The sequence below is a fragment of the Brienomyrus brachyistius genome, chromosome 1 (assembly GCF_023856365.1).
Source record: "Brienomyrus brachyistius isolate T26 chromosome 1, BBRACH_0.4, whole genome shotgun sequence".
Taxonomy (NCBI): domain Eukaryota; kingdom Metazoa; phylum Chordata; class Actinopteri; order Osteoglossiformes; family Mormyridae; genus Brienomyrus; species Brienomyrus brachyistius.
The window spans coordinates 23,906,196-23,927,659 of NC_064533.1; the positions used below are offsets into that span (position 1 = coordinate 23,906,196).

Consider the following 21,464-nt stretch of genomic DNA (forward strand, 5'->3'; position numbering starts at 1 on the left):
AATATAGAATATAGCATTATGAAATTAATACAGATAAATGTAGCAATTGCAAGAGCTATGCAAAATGATTCGCCATCAGATTAAACCATTGCTTTGTATTCAATATAGATTTCGTTTTTTTATGTTTTGTTCAAGGATGCAAAAGAGTGACAAAAACGGTAGACCCACTAGGGGGTGATATTGTTAAATTTTAAAAAATTTTAGTCATCCACTTTGCGACCGCGTGCACGGGACTAGGGGGCGCCTGGAGACCAGGAAGCTCTGGGTATATAGGCCGGGCCTTTCTGGAGGAACGTCCTGTTATGTAGAAAGACAAACGCTGACTGGTGCTTTAGCTGTGCACATCTGCGGTTATTGTGTTAAAAGTTTAATTGATGACATTCGAGTCAAAGTAGGTCTATTAAAGTGAAACATTCATCTGTTTAATGCCCATCTATTTTATGTCTCTTAAATCGTTAATTGCGCAACTTAAAGAATTTTTCACAAACGAAACACCCCTAAATTAACGCCTTTCCCTTTTTCGCCTTACATTTCTAGGGAGAGAATGACCAACCCACAGAGTGATAAACAGTTATTAAAGGAGCTGTAGTTATAACCATTCGCCGTATGATACGCGCTGCAATTTCCTTGTCCTAACAGCGCAAATGATTACATCTGCGTTGTTATGACAAGAAATTACCGTGCATTTTAACCTTTATACAGTGAATATGTATTTCATCATACGGTAGGAGACACCTGGCGGTGCACAGGCTACCACATACTGCTATCTTACGGCACTTTAACACTGTACCAGTCTATACCGTACTTTTGGTTCCTTTTCCGGGCGAGTTACAGTACCTAAAAGTGCCAGACTAACTGAAATACTTTTTTTTGATACTTAGGTACTTTAGTTTTGGACTCGAAACTCTTTCTTTTTCGATTTGGCTATGTAAATAGCCTGCCTCTGAAACAGAATACACCAATGGCCTGTACCACGAACCGGGGTTACCGGCTTAATTATCGGGGTAACTTGTCGGATTTTAGGTACCGCAGTTTAAATGGACTTAATCTTCGTTCACTTACATTTCGCCCAGACTACCTTAAATCCGACAAGTTACCCCGATAAGCCAGTAATCCTGTTTCGTAGTATGGGTCACGGTCACGTCTTAAAAAACAGTTGCGAATTTAGAAAACAGCAATAAATGAGGTTAAAAAGGTAAAAGTAATAATAATGGATGCCTGGTCAGAGACTCAAGGTTAAACTGGTGCGAAGAATAGATACAACACGACCTGGACGGAAGAAATAAAGTATTTAAATAAAGGAGGACAGTAAGGTGTTCTCCATTTATACAGATACAAATATATGTGAGGTTCACCTCCCACAGCCCAGAGTGTTTTTAATGCAACATTAACTGGCAGAAGCCTAAGGAAAGTCACTCTGATATGTATGTGAAAGGCACATAATCAAAAGGTCCTTAAAAGAAAGCTAATTTTAATGGCCATATACATCGTGATGCAGAAGGTCAGCTAAGTCTATATTCCGAAGAAAAAGAGGAACATGGCAAACCTTGTTCATTTATAAAAATCAATTTTCGTTCTTATGTATCACCTTGAAAGATCATTTTATGATATGCTATAAACCTTCCATGGAGTTTTGGAAGAACATTAAAGTAACTAATGAAACCCTAGATCCTATATCCACAGCCCTAACCCTCTCTCGCTGGGGGGTGAATTCGTCTCCACTTGTTTTCCTAACACCGTCATTGCATTACAAAAACAACCTGAGAAACATATTAGAAAAACAGCCAGAATTTAATACCTTCTCGAACTGCTGGATACTAAACCCTCTTCGAAGTGATACACGTCAAGTCATATTTCATTCCACAAGATGTCATTTCCAGCCTAGGAGTGCTGCGCCGCAGTATTTATGATCATAACCACCTATGTGACACTGATAACACGAGGTAAATCGAATCACAGTGTAATCACGACATTCAATAAGCAGCACGGATCTAAGGAAAACTTCCAATATACCTTGTAGCTCCAGACGTGAGGAGTCAGTGACCGCTAGTCAGTGCTCCTGTAGATACTGCTATTTCAGGAGATCATGCTGAAGCCTTAAGCCTTTCCAGACCTGCCAGACAATTTCTCACCATCTAGCATCTGCCACACACATATTTTCAGCAGCCACGTATGTTAAAGTCACTGATCTCCTGGGGAGGGCTTGTGGTTTTTGGGTCCCCGCTCAAAAAGTCACTTGCCCCCCTCCCCCATTGAGTGACTTTGTGACCAACAGGGGGCCCCTGCAAATGCAGGGTTTTGAATGGTGCTACACGACACTGCTGCGCATCTCCCTAAGGTCCATCTGACCACACAGAACCTTCCAATGGAAATGACTACAGTTCCACACAGACTTGAAGGTATTTTCCTAATCTGCTGCGCAGAAGAGTCCAATTCCAGCTCATTCCAGAAACATTCCGCTCATTCCCCTGATTCGGCCACTTCCTGTAGCTTGTAAGTGCCAGTCAACGTGTCGTGGATGGGGAACACCAGTGGAGAAGCTTGATTCTCTCGGACGAGAATCGCGACGGCAAGTTAAATTGCTGCTATGAACATGATCGTTTAGATACAGAGACAGTCAGCAGCTGTAGATCTGCTGCCACCTGCAGCTTCCTTATAGGCCTGGGAAACCATAAAGTGAGAACTTTGCCCGCTCTCAAACGTGGGGCTGCCGACAGCTTCCGTAAGCTGGGTGGTGCATTTCTTCTGATCACGGCGGGTGGTGCAAGGTGCCGGACTACACCGAGGTATTTCGTTCATTTTCTTCATTTCATTTAATTATTTATTTTCTCCACTGAAAAGGTTCAATGCTGCTGTCGCAAGGTGCCTATAATTCAGCATCTCTTTTTCTCTGTAGGAAAATGATCAAAGACTCCAACGTTTAGCTATAATGCAATGGTCCTCCTGTGAATATGCAGATTATAGTTAACATGAGATGCCTTTAAAAACGATAGTTCATTCATTGAAGTGGCTTTAATAAAATATTTTTTAAGATGTAAAAAATATAAAAAACAATGTTTGTAAAAATATTTGCAGAAATTCAAGCTGTCACCATGTTTTATTCATAAATTTACTGTCTTACAAAATTTTATGTAAACATTATTTACATTACACACACATGATTTTTCATTGTGGGAATCAGTATGACAACCCAAAAACCTATATGTGATCAAATGGTGTAAGGAAACGTTATCATTTCTGGCAACACTTGAACGTCACGGGGTAGTACTGTGACAGGGAAACATACACCTAGTTAAACAGCAGCTTATCTCAGTAAACGCTGCAACAGGACGGACACAGATAGGGCTGTCTGCCTATCACTGGCTATCAGAAATAACAAATAAAACTCGGTTCCTTTATTACAATTAGACAGTCAACCAAAACATCAACCTTCTCAAGTTGTGTCACCTCTGATTTCGTTTGAATTGTTCTTTGCTCCCCAGCAAAAAATCTAATTTCCAAAACTCACTCGATATGTATTTGGAGAAAAAAAAACTGTGGTTTGTTAGGCAGTTTTGGAAACTTCACTAAAGGTCTTTGTTGGATTACATGAGGTGAGTGTAGTATCCCAGTACTGTGACATATGAGGAGGAAGCCTGATTTTATGTCACTGGCAGATTCATCTCAAAGACAAAAAATGCTCTTCAAGTGGAAAACTTCACTATTCTCTCCTTTTGTATGTCCCATCAAGGGAGGTTTTTCATCCAGGGTTTTGATCAGAGAAGGCCTGAGATGGAAATAAAGGGCATCTTGAGGAAGACCCAGTCCTTGAGAAGCATCTCCTCCTCAGGACTTGCAACATCCTGGGCTGATGAGGTGCTTCTGGAGAGGAAGAAGTCCGTCTCTCAGCTCGTGTCCCAGTGAGCATCTGAATGGGCAGGGCGACTTTCTTCTACAAAGATACATTGGGGACTCACTTAATCTCTCTTGCATTTACGAAAATATGTCTTATTGTTCCTAAACCAAATTTTTGTTTTAAAAGGTATCAAATCGGAGGAGTTCCACAGTCCACAGAAGCAGTGGAGACTAACAAAAAGGTTTAGCCGGCATATTATCCATTCATTAAATACATATATTTTATGTTACATATGCATTTTTTAAGTAAATCCATAGCTGAAATAATACATATAGCCATTTTTAACCCATTTAAAAAATGTATTATGAATAAGTGCATGTGTGATTAATGGGTGTGAGTGTACCCTGCGATGGGTTGGCGCCCCTTCCTGGCTTGTTCTCTGCCTTGCGCCGGTAGCCTCTGGGACAGGAACCCCCATGACCCTCAATAAGACTAGCAGATTCAGAAAATGGATGGATTGATTATGAATAATTCAAATACCATTAAAAACTAAATTAGTTTAGTTCTTTATCATAGCTAGCTAGACTAATGGAATTTGTTAAGCTCTTCATCATAGCTAGTTAAGCTAATTAAATTAGTTAAGCTCTTCATCCTGGCTAGCTGTACAAAGTATGATTCCAAGTCCATTATGGCTGCATAGCTATGCGACTTCTCCTAGAGCGTGGTGACAGTGTGTGACTCTAGCTTCCACTTTCATTTTCCACACTGCATGTCTGTCTGTCACATCTCTGGACATTGCAGGTTTCGGGGTCGAAACATGAACCGGAGAGCAGACTGGACTCAATCCTGAAAAAGACCAAGGCTCAAGCGCCGACAAAGGGCTCCAACCTCTCTCGCTGTCGATCGCTGGGGCACATTCCACAGAGCGAGGTTGCTGGGATCAACGCTCTCAGAGCCCTCTTCGAGTTAAAGAAGGAGCCGCAGAAGCAGCCGGTGAACAGCAAGAACAAGAAGATCATCATCAAGAGCACAATGACCAAGACTGCCACCAAGCACATGGAAACAGCACCCCTGAAAACAAATCTGGAGAGCCAAAATACTCTTAACACTACAGCCAATGAGGATGGGTCCAGTGAGAAAGTAAACAAGGTTAATATATCACATATTGTTCTAGATATAGACCATCACAGAAAAAAAAGATTGTTTGAACTATTCTTGGTAGTACAAAAGAGGTACTACCACTTGGATATATTTATTCTAAAATCATCTTAAACAGAAAGGTGACGTCATTCCTGGCCATGACTCTTTGTCTTACAGGAGATGAAAGACATTCCCTCAGAGAGAAGGAAGACAGACAGTGGAATAGATCTTGCAAAGAAAGAGAAGGGTGAGCTGGGTGAGTGTTTTGCTAGCTATGCAATTGTAGCAATCTCACAGAAGCTTAATGTTTATTTAAAGGCTAGCTACCCTTCAATAAGGCAGCTAATTATTAGCTAACGGTACCAACAATTAGTTTGATTTGGAAAAAATTGCCCTAATGTCCCTGACAGTGGCACATGTCCCCTGGGCACCAGTTGATCAATGAGATTTTCTTTCTTCTCCATTCCCTACTGACCTGACCTATATCTGAGAAAAAACTGATTGATAGCATCCTCAAGGGATCAGGTTGGCAGGGGTGTTGGAGATACCTATCAGATGGTCTCTGTACTGAAAATCCTTATTCATACGATCATACGAATGCTACATATATAAAAAGTATATGTAATGTAATATAATACAATAAAGATAATATAATACAGTAAATATACCCTGCATTGGGCAGACACCCCATCCTGGGTGCCTCCATGGTGCCTAGGATGGACTCCGGACTCCCCAGGGCACTGCAACAGATAAACGAGTATGGAAAATGAATGAATGACTGGAGGAATGAACAGTATACTATAATATTATAATGTAATGGATTTTAAAAATGATCGAAAACTTTATGAAGATTAAGGCTTCACCTTTGAAAGTATCAAGGCCCTTCAAAGTTTCATTTCATAATCCACTTGAACCTGGTCATTCTTGAGAATGGCACAATGCTTTTGTTTTGTTGGATTCTGTAAGTCAGCTCATTCGAGAAGCTCTTCAGCTCTCTGAGCTGCTCATTACTCAGAGTATAGGAGAAGATTAAGGATGAGAGAAATCATAAAGAAATGGAGAGACAAATATTCTCATAGGGAGACATTTTGCCCACTTTAACAGGGTCATAAAATACCGGCAGATATAAATGAGTGTAATATTAAAGCCATTATTCATACAGAATGCTAAAAATGAGCATAATGCTATGATAGATACTGAGTGGATAAGGGAAGGTAATCTACCTGTTTAAAATGATGTCAAACGATGTAAATGGCCGTAATGGCCATAAGAGTGCAGACGTGGAAATAAGCCAGTATCGTGTGCGGTGCCAATCTGGCTGAACTTCAGCAGAGCCTTTTGGCCCATCATGACATCACAAAGGGGCTAATGTTGCTATTTAGAGGCAGGGGAGTTCCCAAATCCCAGTGGCTCACTTTGCGATCAGTGACAGTCCTCTCCGAACAGCCGGTATGTCTCATTTGAGTGGCTTTTAATGTAAAAGTCAACAGTCGGCAGAGAATCGGAACTAGACTGCAAGGCTGTGTCAGCCTGTGAGATTTCCCTGCAGACACGACCAGGAACTGCAGGAATTTAGTCCAATTTTGCAAGGAGGTGAAGTGGACATTCTAGAGAACAAGTACCACAAGTCGTTGCTTTCTGTGAGTATTTAATGTTACATATTATAATGTGATCATCGTTGAGACATGAAGCTGTAACCGCTGAGAGGATTAATGGGGAAGTCCTGTTGAAGTCCTGAAGTCGTGATACTTCACAGACCAGAGCATGTGTTCTGGCATGAAGAATACTGATGGAAACTTACATCCCATATAAATCGGTATTTTTAATAATTCAGCATGTAATGTCAATTTTGGACATTTTGGACATTTTTGAAAATGTATAGTCATAAAATTTATCATGTTTATTGTTATTACAGCAATTATAAATGCATGTACACACATTTAATGTAATTATATATGCATATATAATTACATTTAATATAATATATAATTTTTAAAATAAAAAAATAGATTTACTATTAACAATGAAAAATAGTTTGCCAAATACATTTATTAAATTCTGCTTTCGTACTTCACAAAAGCTAAAGGGTGATTTTCAGATACTTTATTATTATAACTCTTAGTTTATTATAATTCCGCTGGCATGTTTATGGTAACAGGTCGCATGTCAGCCCTGCCCACGCCGGCATGACTTCTCTGCCCTGTAGACTCGCGTTACCCCATTCAGGAGTCACGGAGCTGGCAGACAGCTGTAGTAGTAAACATTACAGTCATCGTAAAGCTTCATCTGTCCAACTTCCAGGACTGCTCATTTGATCAGGGGTCATGATGATATTGGGCTTTAGATACAGTCAAGAGACAGGGCATGTGTTACATGGGATGCCAGTCCATCACAGGGCACACATACAAAATCACAACAACGATAGTAACGACAAAAAAACAGAAAAGCAGTTTGAATATAGGTGGATCATAGTCATTAGATAGTAATAGTATTACTATTATTATTACAGCTGAAGAATTCACATAGTTATATTTTACACTGTATGATTAAGATTTACTTTAATAATAATTTATAATAATAATTTAATTAAGTTTATTAACTTACTACTCTGCTTTTTAGCATCATTATCTGCATTTAAAGATGACATTGAAAGTTAGATATATTCTAAAATGAGTCAAAATATGAATAGTTTTGAGTAACGGTTGAAAACCGAGCGTCTCCGGCAGCTGAGGATCTGAGCTCCGGCTGTGGGGATCATTCATACGGGCAGTTGTCACTGTGCAAAACCCTCTACATAGCTCAGCTGGTAACAGCAATCTCTCATTCCACTGCATCAGATGGATCCTCTTTCATCAGAGGTTTATTTTCATATGTTCTGAGCTGGAATAGTTTTGCATGGTAGGGTGTTGCATTGCACATTCCATACGCAGCAGAATACTAAACATGTTGGCTAATTTCCGAAGGGTTCATTACGGACCCGTTAAGCGTCGTCTTAGTCAGCCGAGTTGATTGAAACTAAATTGCTATGAAACATTACAATGAATTAAACTGAATGTTTCTTTTAATGAATCCCAGCCATTAAGTGGTTATAAGTAATGAAAAAAAGTGTTAAAGAATGGTGACAACTGTCAAATGATGCAGGGGAGAGATAAGACTTCATGGTAGTATGGGGGGGATTGGGGCTAGATTCAAGGGGTCCAGCACTTGACAGAGGCCCTTAAATATCTAAAATTGTGCGTGTGTGTGTGTGTTTGTGTGTGTGTGTTTGTGTGGGTTTGGGGGGGAGAGAATCAAGGTGACACAAGTTGCAACTTTTTGCCTTACAACTCAGACACTTAAAACTCAAGTGCAAGTATATGTAGAAAGCGTCTTGAATAATCTGAATGTACTGAGAGAATTACTGAGAGAATCGTTAGCCCCCCAAACAACATTATGTTTAAGACTATTTAACTGGGCAGTATATGCATATTTGTTCAGAAAAGCTAAAATGATCATTAGAATGCATACATATAAACAGTAATGGATTTAAAAATTTACAAAAGTTTCTTTATGGACAGCTAGAAGAATTCTGACATTCCATAAATTTGTTAAATCACCAGCAGCTTATTTAATACATGAACTTCATTTAGCTAACCACAAATACTACGGTCAGTTGAGAAGAGAGACTGAAACAGACATAAAATCAGTTTTACACCAATATAAAAATAATTTAAGCATCACTGTTTCTGGCAGCCTGAGATCTTGGCACCGTACCGCACATCCGGTAGTTTAGAGTTTTACATTTCCCCCGGCTTTCCTGTCGCAAGGTAATTTACCTGTCACAGGCCTATAGGCAGGATTCCCCGGGGATTTAACTGGAGCAGGGCCTTATCCTGCTACAAAACCAGCTGCCAGACAGTCTTGTTTGGCATCCACGACTGCAGCTCCAATACACTGAGAATGTGCTTGTTTACCAAATCGGAGCTTTATTCAACTTTAAAGTAATACTGGAAATTAGGGGGAGAAAAACTGAGAGGTATAAATAACATGGAAGTTCCTTAGAATAATGTTTCCACAGATTTGCAGTACAGTGACAGGTGGTATCCAGTTAACTCCATGCACTACTGCCTGTCACACAATCGCACACAATTCATGGATATTTCTGATTATTTCTGATTACTGTATAATGTTTATTGTTTAGCATTTTGTCTCTGTATACTTTTTGTCCCCTGTCTCGAAGTCAGTCAACCTAGAACTTCACTGCACATTTTACTGAGTATTAAGGCTTTTATACAGTTTTATACGGTGGGTCAAGCCAATGCTGTGACCTACATGGCATTTAAACTTGTGCGCTGGTGTGTCTGTGTTGCTTAGCAATTACACCGGCAAAAGCGATAGGTTTTGGATGTCATATTTACTGTCTTCCCACCCTGCAATATATTCAACCACTGGATCACTCAGTTGAAACTGAAAAAAACATTTAACAAAGTATCCATTCATCATCTATTTATCAAGTCCTGGTTATATTTGTGTTGCCGTAGACAAAATTAGGAGAAATCTCATGCCACTACAAAGTCACTTTTTCTGTTTTTTCCCTTCTAAAGTTATTGTCTATTCTACTTTTTTAGTCTTGTAAAGTACAAATAAACTTAATGGAGCTAAATGAAATTGCTGCTGTCATCCTGAGCGTTTTGTAGACCTGTCGCTACGATGCATAGGGTGAGTTATGCTACATATGCTGTAAATAGCACTTCAATTTCAATCAGCAATAAAGTACAGCTGGGATATATGCTTTCTTTGCTCCCATAAAAAAAAAATGCTACTAAGCGGACCAATGACAGTTATTGCGGTTTGCCTCGCTGTGACGTGTAGCTACATTTCCGGGGACATGCATGCAGGCTATGGTGTAGGCTACAGCGGACGGTGTCGGGTTACGGTATACTTACGGTGTCAATTCAACGCCAAAGTATAAATCAGCCTCACTGTGCATGTGACAAATAAAGCCTTGATTGTTCGATGCTGAATAATGTTCAGGAATCCTAAGAACCCAAACAGATTTGATTGTGAGCCCCTTCTAAATCATCACTATTTCTTCCAGCACCCTTTCTGTTACTGTAACTTTAAAAGCCGTACTTTTATCACACCTCTCTGTTTCGTTGCAGATGACAAGTGGAGATCCCTGATCGACCTCAGAGAAATTCCTGAGGAGCTAAAGAAGTCCGTTTCTGTGAGAGACATTTCTGCACTCTATTTGTCGAGAGTGGCAGAGGCAAACACTGGGAAAACCCCCCCGAGAGAGGCGAGTCACTGCCGGCACCACAGCAAGGCTAACACACTAAAGGAAAGTTCATTTGTCCTAATCTCCAACAACATTTTCAATGTTTTTTATACCCATAAATAGCTCAATGTGAAAATAAACCAACACGTGTGCATCTGACTAGCAGACTGTGGTGGGGTTTACCACCACTCAAACCATGAATTTGCATGGGTACCCCTGAGGTTTGAGGTCCCCTCTTGGCCAGCAACAGTCACTACACTGTGGGTGGGGTTATGTATTATTCAGAAATTCTTGAACAATTAAGTAGAAAGGGTCGCCTCGATTACACAAAAACACCATATTATTGGATTGTGAATGTTCCATAGAGGGTTTAATAAAAGCTTTTTCCCCCTTCACTAGGTTACTGTGGCTGAAAAAAACGCTACTGCCTCAGGAAACAGAGTTAACTTGAAAAAGGTAAGATAAAAGTCCTTGTCCCAAGATCATGTATTATGTGTCCATTTGTCAGCTAACCATGAACCACAGTGAGGGGGTGTATTTGATATGCATGTACAATACAATATGCGTTAATGCATTTACGCATATTATGTAGGAATTCTGAAACTGCAGAATTCCTAGTGATTTTACACAGTTTGGGAGTGATTTTTGAAGAAATAGTGAAGGACTTCTGCATAATTTTAATACACTTTTGGATTAGACAATTATTTATGTGTATTTATTGCATGTAAAACTGAAATGAACTATTCACTAGCATGGTACATTACATGGTTCTCAGTGAATAGTCAGAGGAAAAAGGATTCAATACATACAGCACTGTGCAAAAGTCTTAGGCACTCAAAAGAAACGTTTAAAACTATTTATCTGGGTAGTAAGTGCACATTTTCTTAGAATAAAAAAATATTATTTAACATAACATATGAAAATTACGAGTAACACAATAAAAACTGGTAAAAATGTCTTCTGTTCTCCAAAAAGTCACTGATATCTACTTGGATGGCTAGATGAACACCACTTCAGTTCCCAAACTTCTCCTCAGTGGCACCCAAACCATTCCATGTATTTGTTAAATTTCACCCCAGCTCGCTTAATTAATTAACTTAATTAGTTTAAAAAGTGAACGTGATATTGAATAGATATATGAGGTGGGCTAGTGCTCAGGTCAGAAAATGCATGGGTGTATTGTATGGTTGCTGGAAATAACATATTTTAGCAGAGGTTTTGAAATGGCTAAGCTGATGCATTTTGCCAGGCGTAACAGCATAGTTTTACACCAACAAGCCAGTTATTCCATCCATCCATCCATTTTCCAAACCGCTTATCCTACTGGGTCGCGGGGGGTCCGGAGCTTATCCCGGAAGCAATGGGCATGAGGCAGGGAACAATGGGGGGCCAGCCCATCGCAGGGCACACTCACACACCATTCACTCACACATGCACACCTACGGGCAATTTAGCAACTCCAATTAGCCTCAGCATGTTTTTGGACTGTGGGGGGAAACCGGAGTACCCGGAGGAAACCCCACGATGACATGGGGAGAACATGCAAACTCCACACACATGTAACCCAGGCGGAGACTCGAACCTGGGTCCCAGAGGTGTGAGGCAACAGTGCTAACCACTGCACCACCATGCCGCCCCATACAGTACTAACCACTGCACCACCATGCCGCCCCATACAGTGCTAACCACTGCACCACCATGCCACCCCGCCAGTTATTTAAACGTAATTTTTTTGGCTGCCTAAGACTTTTGCACAGTACTGTACATTATTGTCCCCGCGACCCAGTAGGATAAGCGGTTTGGAAAATGGATGGATGGATGTACATTATTATATCAATCAATACGTATAATTGATATTAGCACAGCTGCTTTGCTGCTTCAACATACATGAGAAACAACTATTTCTGTCCCTGAAATGAGAAATTTAAGTTCCGGGCATGTGGATCATCGCCACTTCTGTAGAATTCCCAGTGAGCAGTTGATCATTAATACTTTACCTTTCATTGGGAGTAAGATCTGGGATGGGATGGGAGACTGGGAAGGAGAAGATGACACGTGTTTGGTACGAGGGAACCAGGAAAGAGACCAGGAAAGTGAATTTGGTCCTGAAACCAGAGAAACCAGAGTTTCTTTGCGGATTCCCAAATAATTAATATTATGAATGATACTGAGTTAAACTAATGTTTGAGGGTCTCAGCATACAAGTGAGGATGATCTGCTGTGCTGTGTATGTTACATTCTGTACTCACATGAAGACACAGCATCGTCTAATCTGCATGACCTCTTCACTAACATCATCACATTTACAACTGAAAATGTATCGAATCATTTACAAATGAAAAATAAATTTACAGATATAAATGCTTCCCTTCTGTTCCCAAAGAAGATGTCGGAAAACGCCCAAAAAATTGAGAACTCCAAAGTATCCAGTGGAGTTCATTTGAATGCCAACAATGTCCCATCTGAACCAACCAGAACTCAAACAGAGAACTTAAATTTGATAAGTGATCAAAATCAGGCGTTTCCTGAAGTGACTGTACGTCAGGAACCGATTTCCCTGCAGAGACAGAAATGTGAGCTAGCGAAGCTTTCTCGACACATTCATCCAGAGTTGAAGACTGTGGACAGTGTCATAGATGGAGAGGTAATGAAGGAGACTGCTTCGGAATGCGAGGTAAATGTCGGTAACTCTAAATATGAGGGTGGGGTACAAATATTGAGATGGATATTTGAGAACTGGACACTACTAGAGAAAACAGGTGATATGCAAGAGGTCAGGAAATGGCTCGAGGAGAAGGCTCTTTGTGACATGGATGTCAGATGCACCTCTCACACGGCTGATCTTACTGAACCCAGTGGCACTGAATGTTTCCCGACAGCAAAAAGTTCAGAAGGCAGTGACATCAAAGGAGATACTCGGAAGACCATGGAGTTGTTTGAGATGCAATCACTTGACTTCCACAAAAAATTACCCTTTGATGGAAGAAAGCTCATGATGGCAGAGTCTGTCAGCTGTGGAGACGTGAAAGAGACATGCCAGCTATTTGAGGTGAAGCCTTTGGATGAACCTGGTCTCTGCACTTCTGTGGGGGTTGAACACTACCATGACCCTGAACAAGCAACTCAGGAGACAAAAGTGGATGTCAAGAGGACTGTTAGACTGTTAGAGATGGAGCCTTGCTGTGCGCTTGAAAGTGGTGATGTGAACGTCAATGAGATCAAGCCCGCCTGTAGAGGTGGAAACCCCAGCAGCACTGTCAGAAAGACACGCTGGCTATTTGAGACTCAGCCTCTGGATATCTTGAACAAAGATCTGGCAGAGGCCCATGTAATTCCAGGGATATCTTTAGCGGAAACCCAGAGAGGTAAGGTTGAGAGAAAAGAATTACAAACCTCTAATGACACGTTTAACAGTCGGAAGGAGCACAGATGCTTTTGTATTGAGGACATGGATGTTGGGTCACTGAATAGAAAATCTATCAATGTTACTTTAGATAAGCAGGATATTGCTGTGGGAGACAGTCATTCCTTGCTGTGGTTCCTTGAAACTCATCCCACGGAAACTTCAGCAGACAGCTATGAAGTTAACCACCTTGAGACAGTAAACATCCCGGAAGATAAAAGAGGAACTGTCCTGGAGATAAAGCACATATTTGAAACTTGCGCACTAGATAGCATCAACAAAGAAATGGCTGTGGGAGTAACCAAAATTGAGCCCTGCGAGATAGAAAAATCTGCTGTTAGATCTCACAAGCGGCATTTCGAAGCCCTTTCCCTCAACAGTGTATCTCAGTTTAGTAAAGAGCACACAGAAATTAAAGATGTCGCAAGTGGTGCTGTAAGAAATAACATGACATTTTTCGAGAACATACCGCTGTTTGCTATTAGAGATCGTTCAGGAAATTTCCATGAGGTCACGTCAATAAGCAAAGGGCAGGCAGTGGAAATAAATGGCATCGTTCAAAACTACAAATGGATGTTTGAAACAATTCCACTGGACAAATTTAAGCATCGAGAACAACAGGAGGAGGTCATATGTATAACAAGTGAAGATGATTACAGTGATAATGTTAAAATGGCAGATCGCCGTTTTGAAAATCCTCCAGTGGCCAGTGATAATGTTAATGCAAAACCCTCTGAGGCAAATATATCAAGGTCAATGTCTGAAACAGATGGTGTCAAGACCTGCAGATGGAAATTTGAGACACACGTGCTAGAAAACACTGGCAGTGACCTTGGCTTAACAATGGACAACGTCTCTGCGAATGAAATGGATATGATTCATAATCATTCAACAGAGGCTTCGGAGAGCATCACAAGGGAGATAGCCATGCAAAGAAGTATCTTACCCAATAATAATGTTAAAGCACAAGTCAGTGACATTTTTGAATCAAAGCTAATTGTTAAAAAGGATGCAAGACTCTCAAATGATTCAAGAACTCACAGCAGAGATGAACATTTTGAAAATGACCTGGAAAATGGTCAAATTGACATGATTAATGGTAAAAACAAAGGTAAAGTAAATACCAGTATTATAAGTGACGTAAAAGAGGAGATTTGTAACACTGAATTTACGTCTAAAACTTTATCTTTGGAAAATACCCATGACAAACACAGATATCCTGAACGCCAATCAGCTAGGGCTCCCAAGGATGCAACAGATGTCATGTCCTCCATTGGTCAACCTGACAGCCATGATTCAGCAACATGTAGTGAGAAAAGTGAAAAGTTTCATGAGGTCATTAGAGAGGAAATTATGAGTAGGGGAGGGAGTCAGCTCATATCTGAACCGAAGCCACTGGAAAACAGTAAATCCCAGGGAGAAATTAATGTTGAGAACAAAGAGGTCCAGGAGGAATGTGATGTGACATCCTCAGTATGGCATGAAACATCGTCAGGAAATTACATAACTAACAAGCAACAGAAAATGGTAACAAATATTGAGAAAAACAATTTGCAGATGAAAAATCAGCCCTTAGAGGTACAACAGATCAGCAGTGAAGGGAATTCCGGCAAGGTGAACAGAGGTGTAGATCAGAGAGACGTCAGAACATCCCTCTCACTGTTGAAAAATAAACCTTTTGACTCCCTCAAAGGAGCAGCTCAGAATCAAACCTCTGTGAAGACAGTATACAATGAGTACAGCCTGAACATGGATGCGAGATATTGCAGTTCGCTCTCTGGAACTCAGGTTTCCGACACGGCTGATGTTGACATGACTAACAGGAGGTTTCAAGATGAGAAAATAAATACAGATGTAAAGGAGCTGCATTGGATTTTGGAATCAGTAGCAGCTGATGGGATCTCGTTTAGAAACTGGGCAGAATCAGATGTTATGATGGAGAGTCTCAGAGACACTGTAAGGCATCTTTATCATTTTAATGCTATTCATTCACCTGGAATTGTATTGGAAGACAGTGATCACGGGGGTGTGAAAATTGCCAAGTACCTCATAAATAATGAAGGGCCACAAATCCAGGAAGCAGGAGCTGCTGAGGGAGGTATACAGGAGATTGTGCAGCGCCTCCTGCGCATGGAAAGGTTGGGCTCCAGGATAGCTCTGCTAAGGCAGGATGAACATGGACTCCAAGTTACCAATCTGGAATTAAGATTTCAACAGATTCCATCTATACAAACCTGGGATAATGAATTAAAAACCATATATTATTATATAATTGAGGGCTTCCTAAGTCAAGCTAAGGCTTTGGCAAAAGGAATTTTAATGCAGGAACAAGAGCAGAAGTATGTTGGGATGACTGTTTATTTACTTAATATTTGCAAAAAGAAAACGGAAAGTGAAGAAATTATCGTAACGAAGGAAACCCCATTAGTCACAAATCCTACTGAAGTTCTTCATAGTCACAGACCTTCGATATTCTCACCTGAAGAAAAGGCTGATCCAGAGTGCCTCAGAAACTTTCATCCTTCTTCAGAAGAGGACTGTGAATGTAAAGGACCAGTAGAACAAGAGACAGAAGTATGGGAACAAACAGTCAAAGATCCTTCACGTTCAGATGCAAAGAACCTCAGAAACCTGCCATTCTCTGTAGGCTCCAGTCACCATAGTTCAGTAGAAAATGCTCATTTCTCCTTTGATAAGCATGGCCTTGCACAGAGAAGTGACCAAGTAATTTCAGCAAAGAGAGTGGAAGTAGTGCCAAGTAATGCAGAACCGCAGTCTCTGGATCCTAGAGTGGAGCCAAGTGTGTCAATAACAAAGAATGTTACCTTTGCAGGTGCATTGTGTGACCTTGGAGATGCAAACAAGTCCTCCTGTTCAAGTAAAGAGACAAGTCAACATATAAAACCTAAGGTGAACCATTCAAAAGTGAGAGAGAAAAAGGTCATGTTAGATAATAAAATCCTTATAAATCAAAGGGCAAGATGTCAGAATACCTCCACAGATGTGGTCATCTTAAGAAAACCCGGCTCTTCAAATGTCACAATAGAGGAGCCATCACCTTCTGAGCAAAGTGAAGGTAGCTCAAGAGCAGACGTCCATGAGGAAAAAATGAAAGGTGAGACGGACAACTGGGGGGAAGCGCAAGAGAAGGAACTGGACAGACAGAACTCTGAACTAGCAGCCGCCATGAAAAGTCTCCTTCTGGCAACGGCTGAAGCGAAGAGCATTCAGCGTGTGGTGCAGGCAAAACTGAAACACGTCCACCTAAGACAAATGAAGCTGCAGAATGACACTGCTGAGCCGGAGAGTGATACTGAGCATGAAATCATGCAACTAGGGCAAAAAATCACCTCAAAAGACAAAGAAGACTCCTTATGTGAGGCAACAGTGAGGCAACCTTTCGAGTATCCCACAAAAGAACAGACTGGACCAGAACATCAAAGCAGTCATTCCTCTAAAAAGGACCAAGAGACCAATGAGATATTTCACCCTGGTCAAAAATGTGAACTTCCTCGTGTAGACACAGCCGAGGAGCACGCGATACTTGCTGTTCAAAATCTTCCGTCAAAGTCAGACCAAGAAGTTCAAGATTCAAAAGAACGGGCCGAAGCGGAAGTTGATTTGAGAGGAGATGTCAGAAAAGCTATAACATCGTTACAGTCTGCTGCAGGACAGCAACAACAACGAGCAGAAAAAGAAATTGTAAGAGGTGGTCTACAGGCTGCTCTTCAGTCTTTGGAGAAATCGAACATGAATGTTTCCAGAGGTGACTACAAAGCTGCAATGATATACAGGAGGGGGAGATTGTCCTACAGAGAATGCGATAAGCAGGCTGTTACCCAATCTGTACATATGGGCTTATTTCCTTCAGCAACAACTATGAAAGAACAATCAACTACCAAATTAGTTGATGCACTACCTGCTGCAGACGACAGACCAGAAGAAACCACAAAGGATCTACTTCATATATCTGTTTCTAAAACTAACCCTCAGAGTCCAACTCCACTCCCACCCAAGGCTTGTCAAAAGCCTTCCACACAAAAACCCGCTCTTCCACCCAAGCCAGAAGGACTTAGCAAAGTACCTGCTGATGTGGCATGGAGAAGACTTGTTAAAAAACAATGAACGACTCTGAGATGGACACCAACCACCAATAACTCTCCTGAAGGCCCAGAAGTTTCTTCAAACTTGTTAATTGTGAGGCCCAACAAGATGATGAAACATGCATTTAACAGATATTTTTGTCCAAGGTGCTGAACAAGTGAGGCAAATAGCAGATGAAACAACAAGGCATAAGTGCAGATACAAATTTAAGTAGTTCTGGAACAGGAGCAATTCGACATCTAACAAACCAAGAATCTAATCACACCATAAGCACTTAGTACCACTTCAATGAGTACAATTCATACCAAAACAGTCAACAAAATATAAGGATCACAAATACAGCTGAAAAATGATTGTGTAACCAGGTACTGGTAAATAAAATACTAAAAATATTTTCCTCATTAGTGAACTGGGAGAAAAAAAATGTGTTATCCCCAGTAAAAGTAGCAATTCCTCACAGGATAAATGTGTATGTTGTAAGAAGACAGAATAAGATATTAAATGAATTTTGACTTCAGAGCTCTTCAAAATTTTATAAATGGGAAACAAAGTGTTATTGCAACCTTTCCACTCCTTAGTGAGAAGCTAAAATCCAGAGGAAAAACACAGACCTGAGGCTGAAATATTCATTACAAGGCAGCTCTTCACTTGCGGAAGCTCATTTGTCAAGCAAGATGTATTGGACAGATTCGGTAGGAAATAGGTTGTTAAATGGGAAAGAAGAAAAGGAAAGTAGGCCATGGAGAGGTGCTGTTTCAAAGTGAAGTGTGATGAAAGAAATGAGTGTGAAAAAGAAAGGAAAGCAGAGAATGCAGAAGAAATAACGCGGGTGCTTTCAGAAGGAGAAAAGAAAGATAGGAATCACCCAAAGGAGAATGGTGGAGATACTGGTGATGGAGGACCTGGATTCTTCAGCAGGATCTGTGTCTTTCATTGTGTATCGATACCCTTTGGGATTTATGATGCCTGTTCTAATTTATTAATTTATAAATCATTAATAATAAAATGAGGTTTTGTTTTTTGAGTTGACTCTGTTCATAACTGCTGGACATTAAAAACATCTTGAGATTGTCTTAGAATCACTGGAGACGTATGTCAGTGGAAAACATTTTCCACACACTCGGTTGTAGATGAATATCATAAAGACCTTTATTGTTACAAAACAGCTACACTGCAGCCACATTGTACAGCCATAACAGATTTACAATCTGCAATTTTTTGGTATTCATGCCAGTAACTTATAATGACACTCAAACTCCCTTACAAGAAGATGCAATAGCTCATCTAAATATTCCCAGGTGTTCAATGCTGCATTTCTAACAGCATCCAAGTTATGTATAGGAATCACCCAAGGTCAATAAAAAAATCTGATTTAAACATCAAACTGTTTCCCAGTTCATAAGTTCACTGTTTTATTTTTTTCCCACAAAAATAGTGGAAATAAATTATATGTCTAGGTGAAATCTTCTTGAATATTTTCTGGAATTGTAGTTTCTTTCACCGGCGAGGGAGATGTGCTCTGCTTGTTCCAAGCCAGTATATCCAATGGAGAAAATCGGGGCAGATAAATTTATCTTCCATCGCAACTGCTTCTGCTGCAAGCACTGCAAGAAGAAGCTGAGGTGAGACGTCCGGGTCCAAATGAAAAAGCAGGGAGTGTTAATTAATAAAGGTGGCGGGCTGCTCCCCTCCAGCACGAAACTCGCCTTAAAATGTAATCACGAGGCAGACAGTTATTGTGGCTGGATGGATACTGGATGCTGCTGGTTTATTACAATGCATGAATATATTAACTATAACACAGCAATGCTGTACCTGGGATCAGAAGGTCACCAGTTCAGATCCCAGGGTCAGCAGAGTGATATCATTGTTGGGACCCTGAGCAAGGCCCTCGACCCCTAATTGCTCCATAAATTGTCTGACTCTGTTTTCAAAAAAATGTACATTTTAGATAATGATGTCTGCTATGAAGATGTGCTATTCTTTTCAGATTGCAAATTACTAGAATTATTGGTTATTTTGTTAACTTAAAAGTCAAAATAATTTATTAATTGAGTTTAATTGAGCAATTGTCATCATATTACAGATTTAAGAGGGCATGGTAACTGTCTGTTACAAGTGATCCAGAAATAACCTATATTTCTCTACAAATTCTTTTCAGTTCCAGAGAACTTTAACGAAAATCTATGTCCTTTGTTCTACTCTAGTATTCAAAACTACGCTGCTCTGTATGGGGAGTTTTACTGCATTTTCCATTATCAGCAACTGTTCCGAGCTAAAGGGAATTACGATGAAGGATTTGGGTATAAGCAGCACAAAGACCGCTGGATTCAGAAGCGTGCAGACAGTAATCCCACAAAAGTGCAGCCTCGGAGAGATGCTAAAGAGAAATTAACCGACTCCGATGACAACTCTGACTCTTCATTCGGTGAGTTTACGGCACAGATTAAAATAAACTAAAAAAACAAAAATAAACGGAGAGAACTAAATCTTAAAAATAACTTTACCTAAATAGACATGTTTAAGTTAAAGAGGATTCTTCAGTTTTCAAATAGAAGAATTGTTTGTGAGGATACTGGGAAAACAACAACCTGTTTTTATCCAAGAAAGTAAAGAATTATAAATCGCAAATATTTTCTCATGCCGATTATTTACATCTTCTATCTTTCCCAGATTGTTAATCTCAGTGCCTGATTGACTGCATCGTCATAATTCCACATTCAAGAGACGTAAATCACCCTGGTCATCTTATTATTTTATATTTATACCAGCTGATCAAACTATGTCAGATCTTTTAGGTAGCATATTGCATAATTACAATAAATAAAAAATACATACGTTTTTTTTATTCAACAGATGAAAATCAGCCATATTACCCATACAGCAAAAACGCACAAGAAAATCATTTACGTATTCGCGGTTTCATTAATTTAATGCATACTCCTGGCATGTGCCTTGTCCAGTGTGTCATGGTCATAATTAAAGTGTAATTAAAGATGGACAACTACAAAAGGAAATATTACATATGATTTTGGAAGTGATGTAAGACGTAAAAAAGACCAAATATGGACAAAGTAAACTGCAACTTGGGAAGACCTGTGAGATCCTGACAGGATTGGCGGAATGACTGACTGTAATGTGGGATTCACTGCAGGAACGAAAGCTTTCTCCTGAATAATCTTTAATATTAAAGTGCAATGATCATTGTAAAGTTTTTAATGAATCATTCATTTTCACATCTTCAGTTAATACCCTTGACATAATCTTAAATAAAACCTTTTTGTTTCATGTTTTGCATGTTCCTTGCCTTTGAATTCACTACTTCATTTCCATCAAATACTTAAATATGTATTTATATATGAGGTCTATCCATCTTGCAAATTATTCTCAAATCTGGAGTTAAGGGGAGTGACCAGGAGTGTATCCCAGGAAGCACTAGGCAGGAGAACACCAGAGTCCATGGTAGGAGACATGCACAATCACACACACACACACACACACACACATAAATACATACACGCACATGTAGGGTAAACATATCTTTATGGGGACCGCTCATTCATTTCTATGGGAAAAATGCTAACGCTAACTATGACAACCCTAACCCCCACCCTGCCCTAACCATAACCATAAGTAACAAACAAAATACAAGAGTTTTGCATTAAAACATTTTTCATAGCAGTCACCGATTTTTATAACATAGAGTTTTCCCTTATGGGGACCAG

At 40.1% G+C, this 21,464-nt stretch overlaps 1 protein-coding gene across 2 annotated transcripts; it reads left to right on the forward strand.

Moving 5' to 3' along the window:
- The first annotated feature begins 2,663 nt into the window (after positions 1 to 2,663).
- LOC125704741 (xin actin-binding repeat-containing protein 1) lies at positions 2,664 to 21,027 on the forward strand. 2 transcript variants are annotated; one of them, XM_048970744.1, is made up of 10 exons: positions 2,664 to 2,786; positions 3,731 to 3,899; positions 4,022 to 4,076; positions 4,637 to 4,984; positions 5,153 to 5,231; positions 10,117 to 10,253; positions 10,632 to 10,688; positions 19,231 to 19,361; positions 19,947 to 20,167; positions 20,413 to 21,027. In XM_048970744.1, the coding sequence occupies exons 2-10, from the start codon at positions 3,772 to 3,774 to the stop codon at positions 20,418 to 20,420; spliced, it is 1,164 nt and encodes a 387-aa protein (XP_048826701.1). In that variant the 5' UTR covers positions 2,664 to 2,786; positions 3,731 to 3,771; the 3' UTR covers positions 20,421 to 21,027. The 2 variants fall into 2 exon arrangements, with proteins under 2 accessions (XP_048826701.1, XP_048826692.1); XM_048970735.1 differs by lacking the exons at positions 2,664 to 2,786; positions 3,731 to 3,899; positions 4,022 to 4,076; ... (3 more) ...; positions 19,947 to 20,167; positions 20,413 to 21,027 and adding exons at positions 6,388 to 6,615; positions 12,616 to 19,219.
- The last annotated feature ends 437 nt before the right edge of the window (positions 21,028 to 21,464 follow it).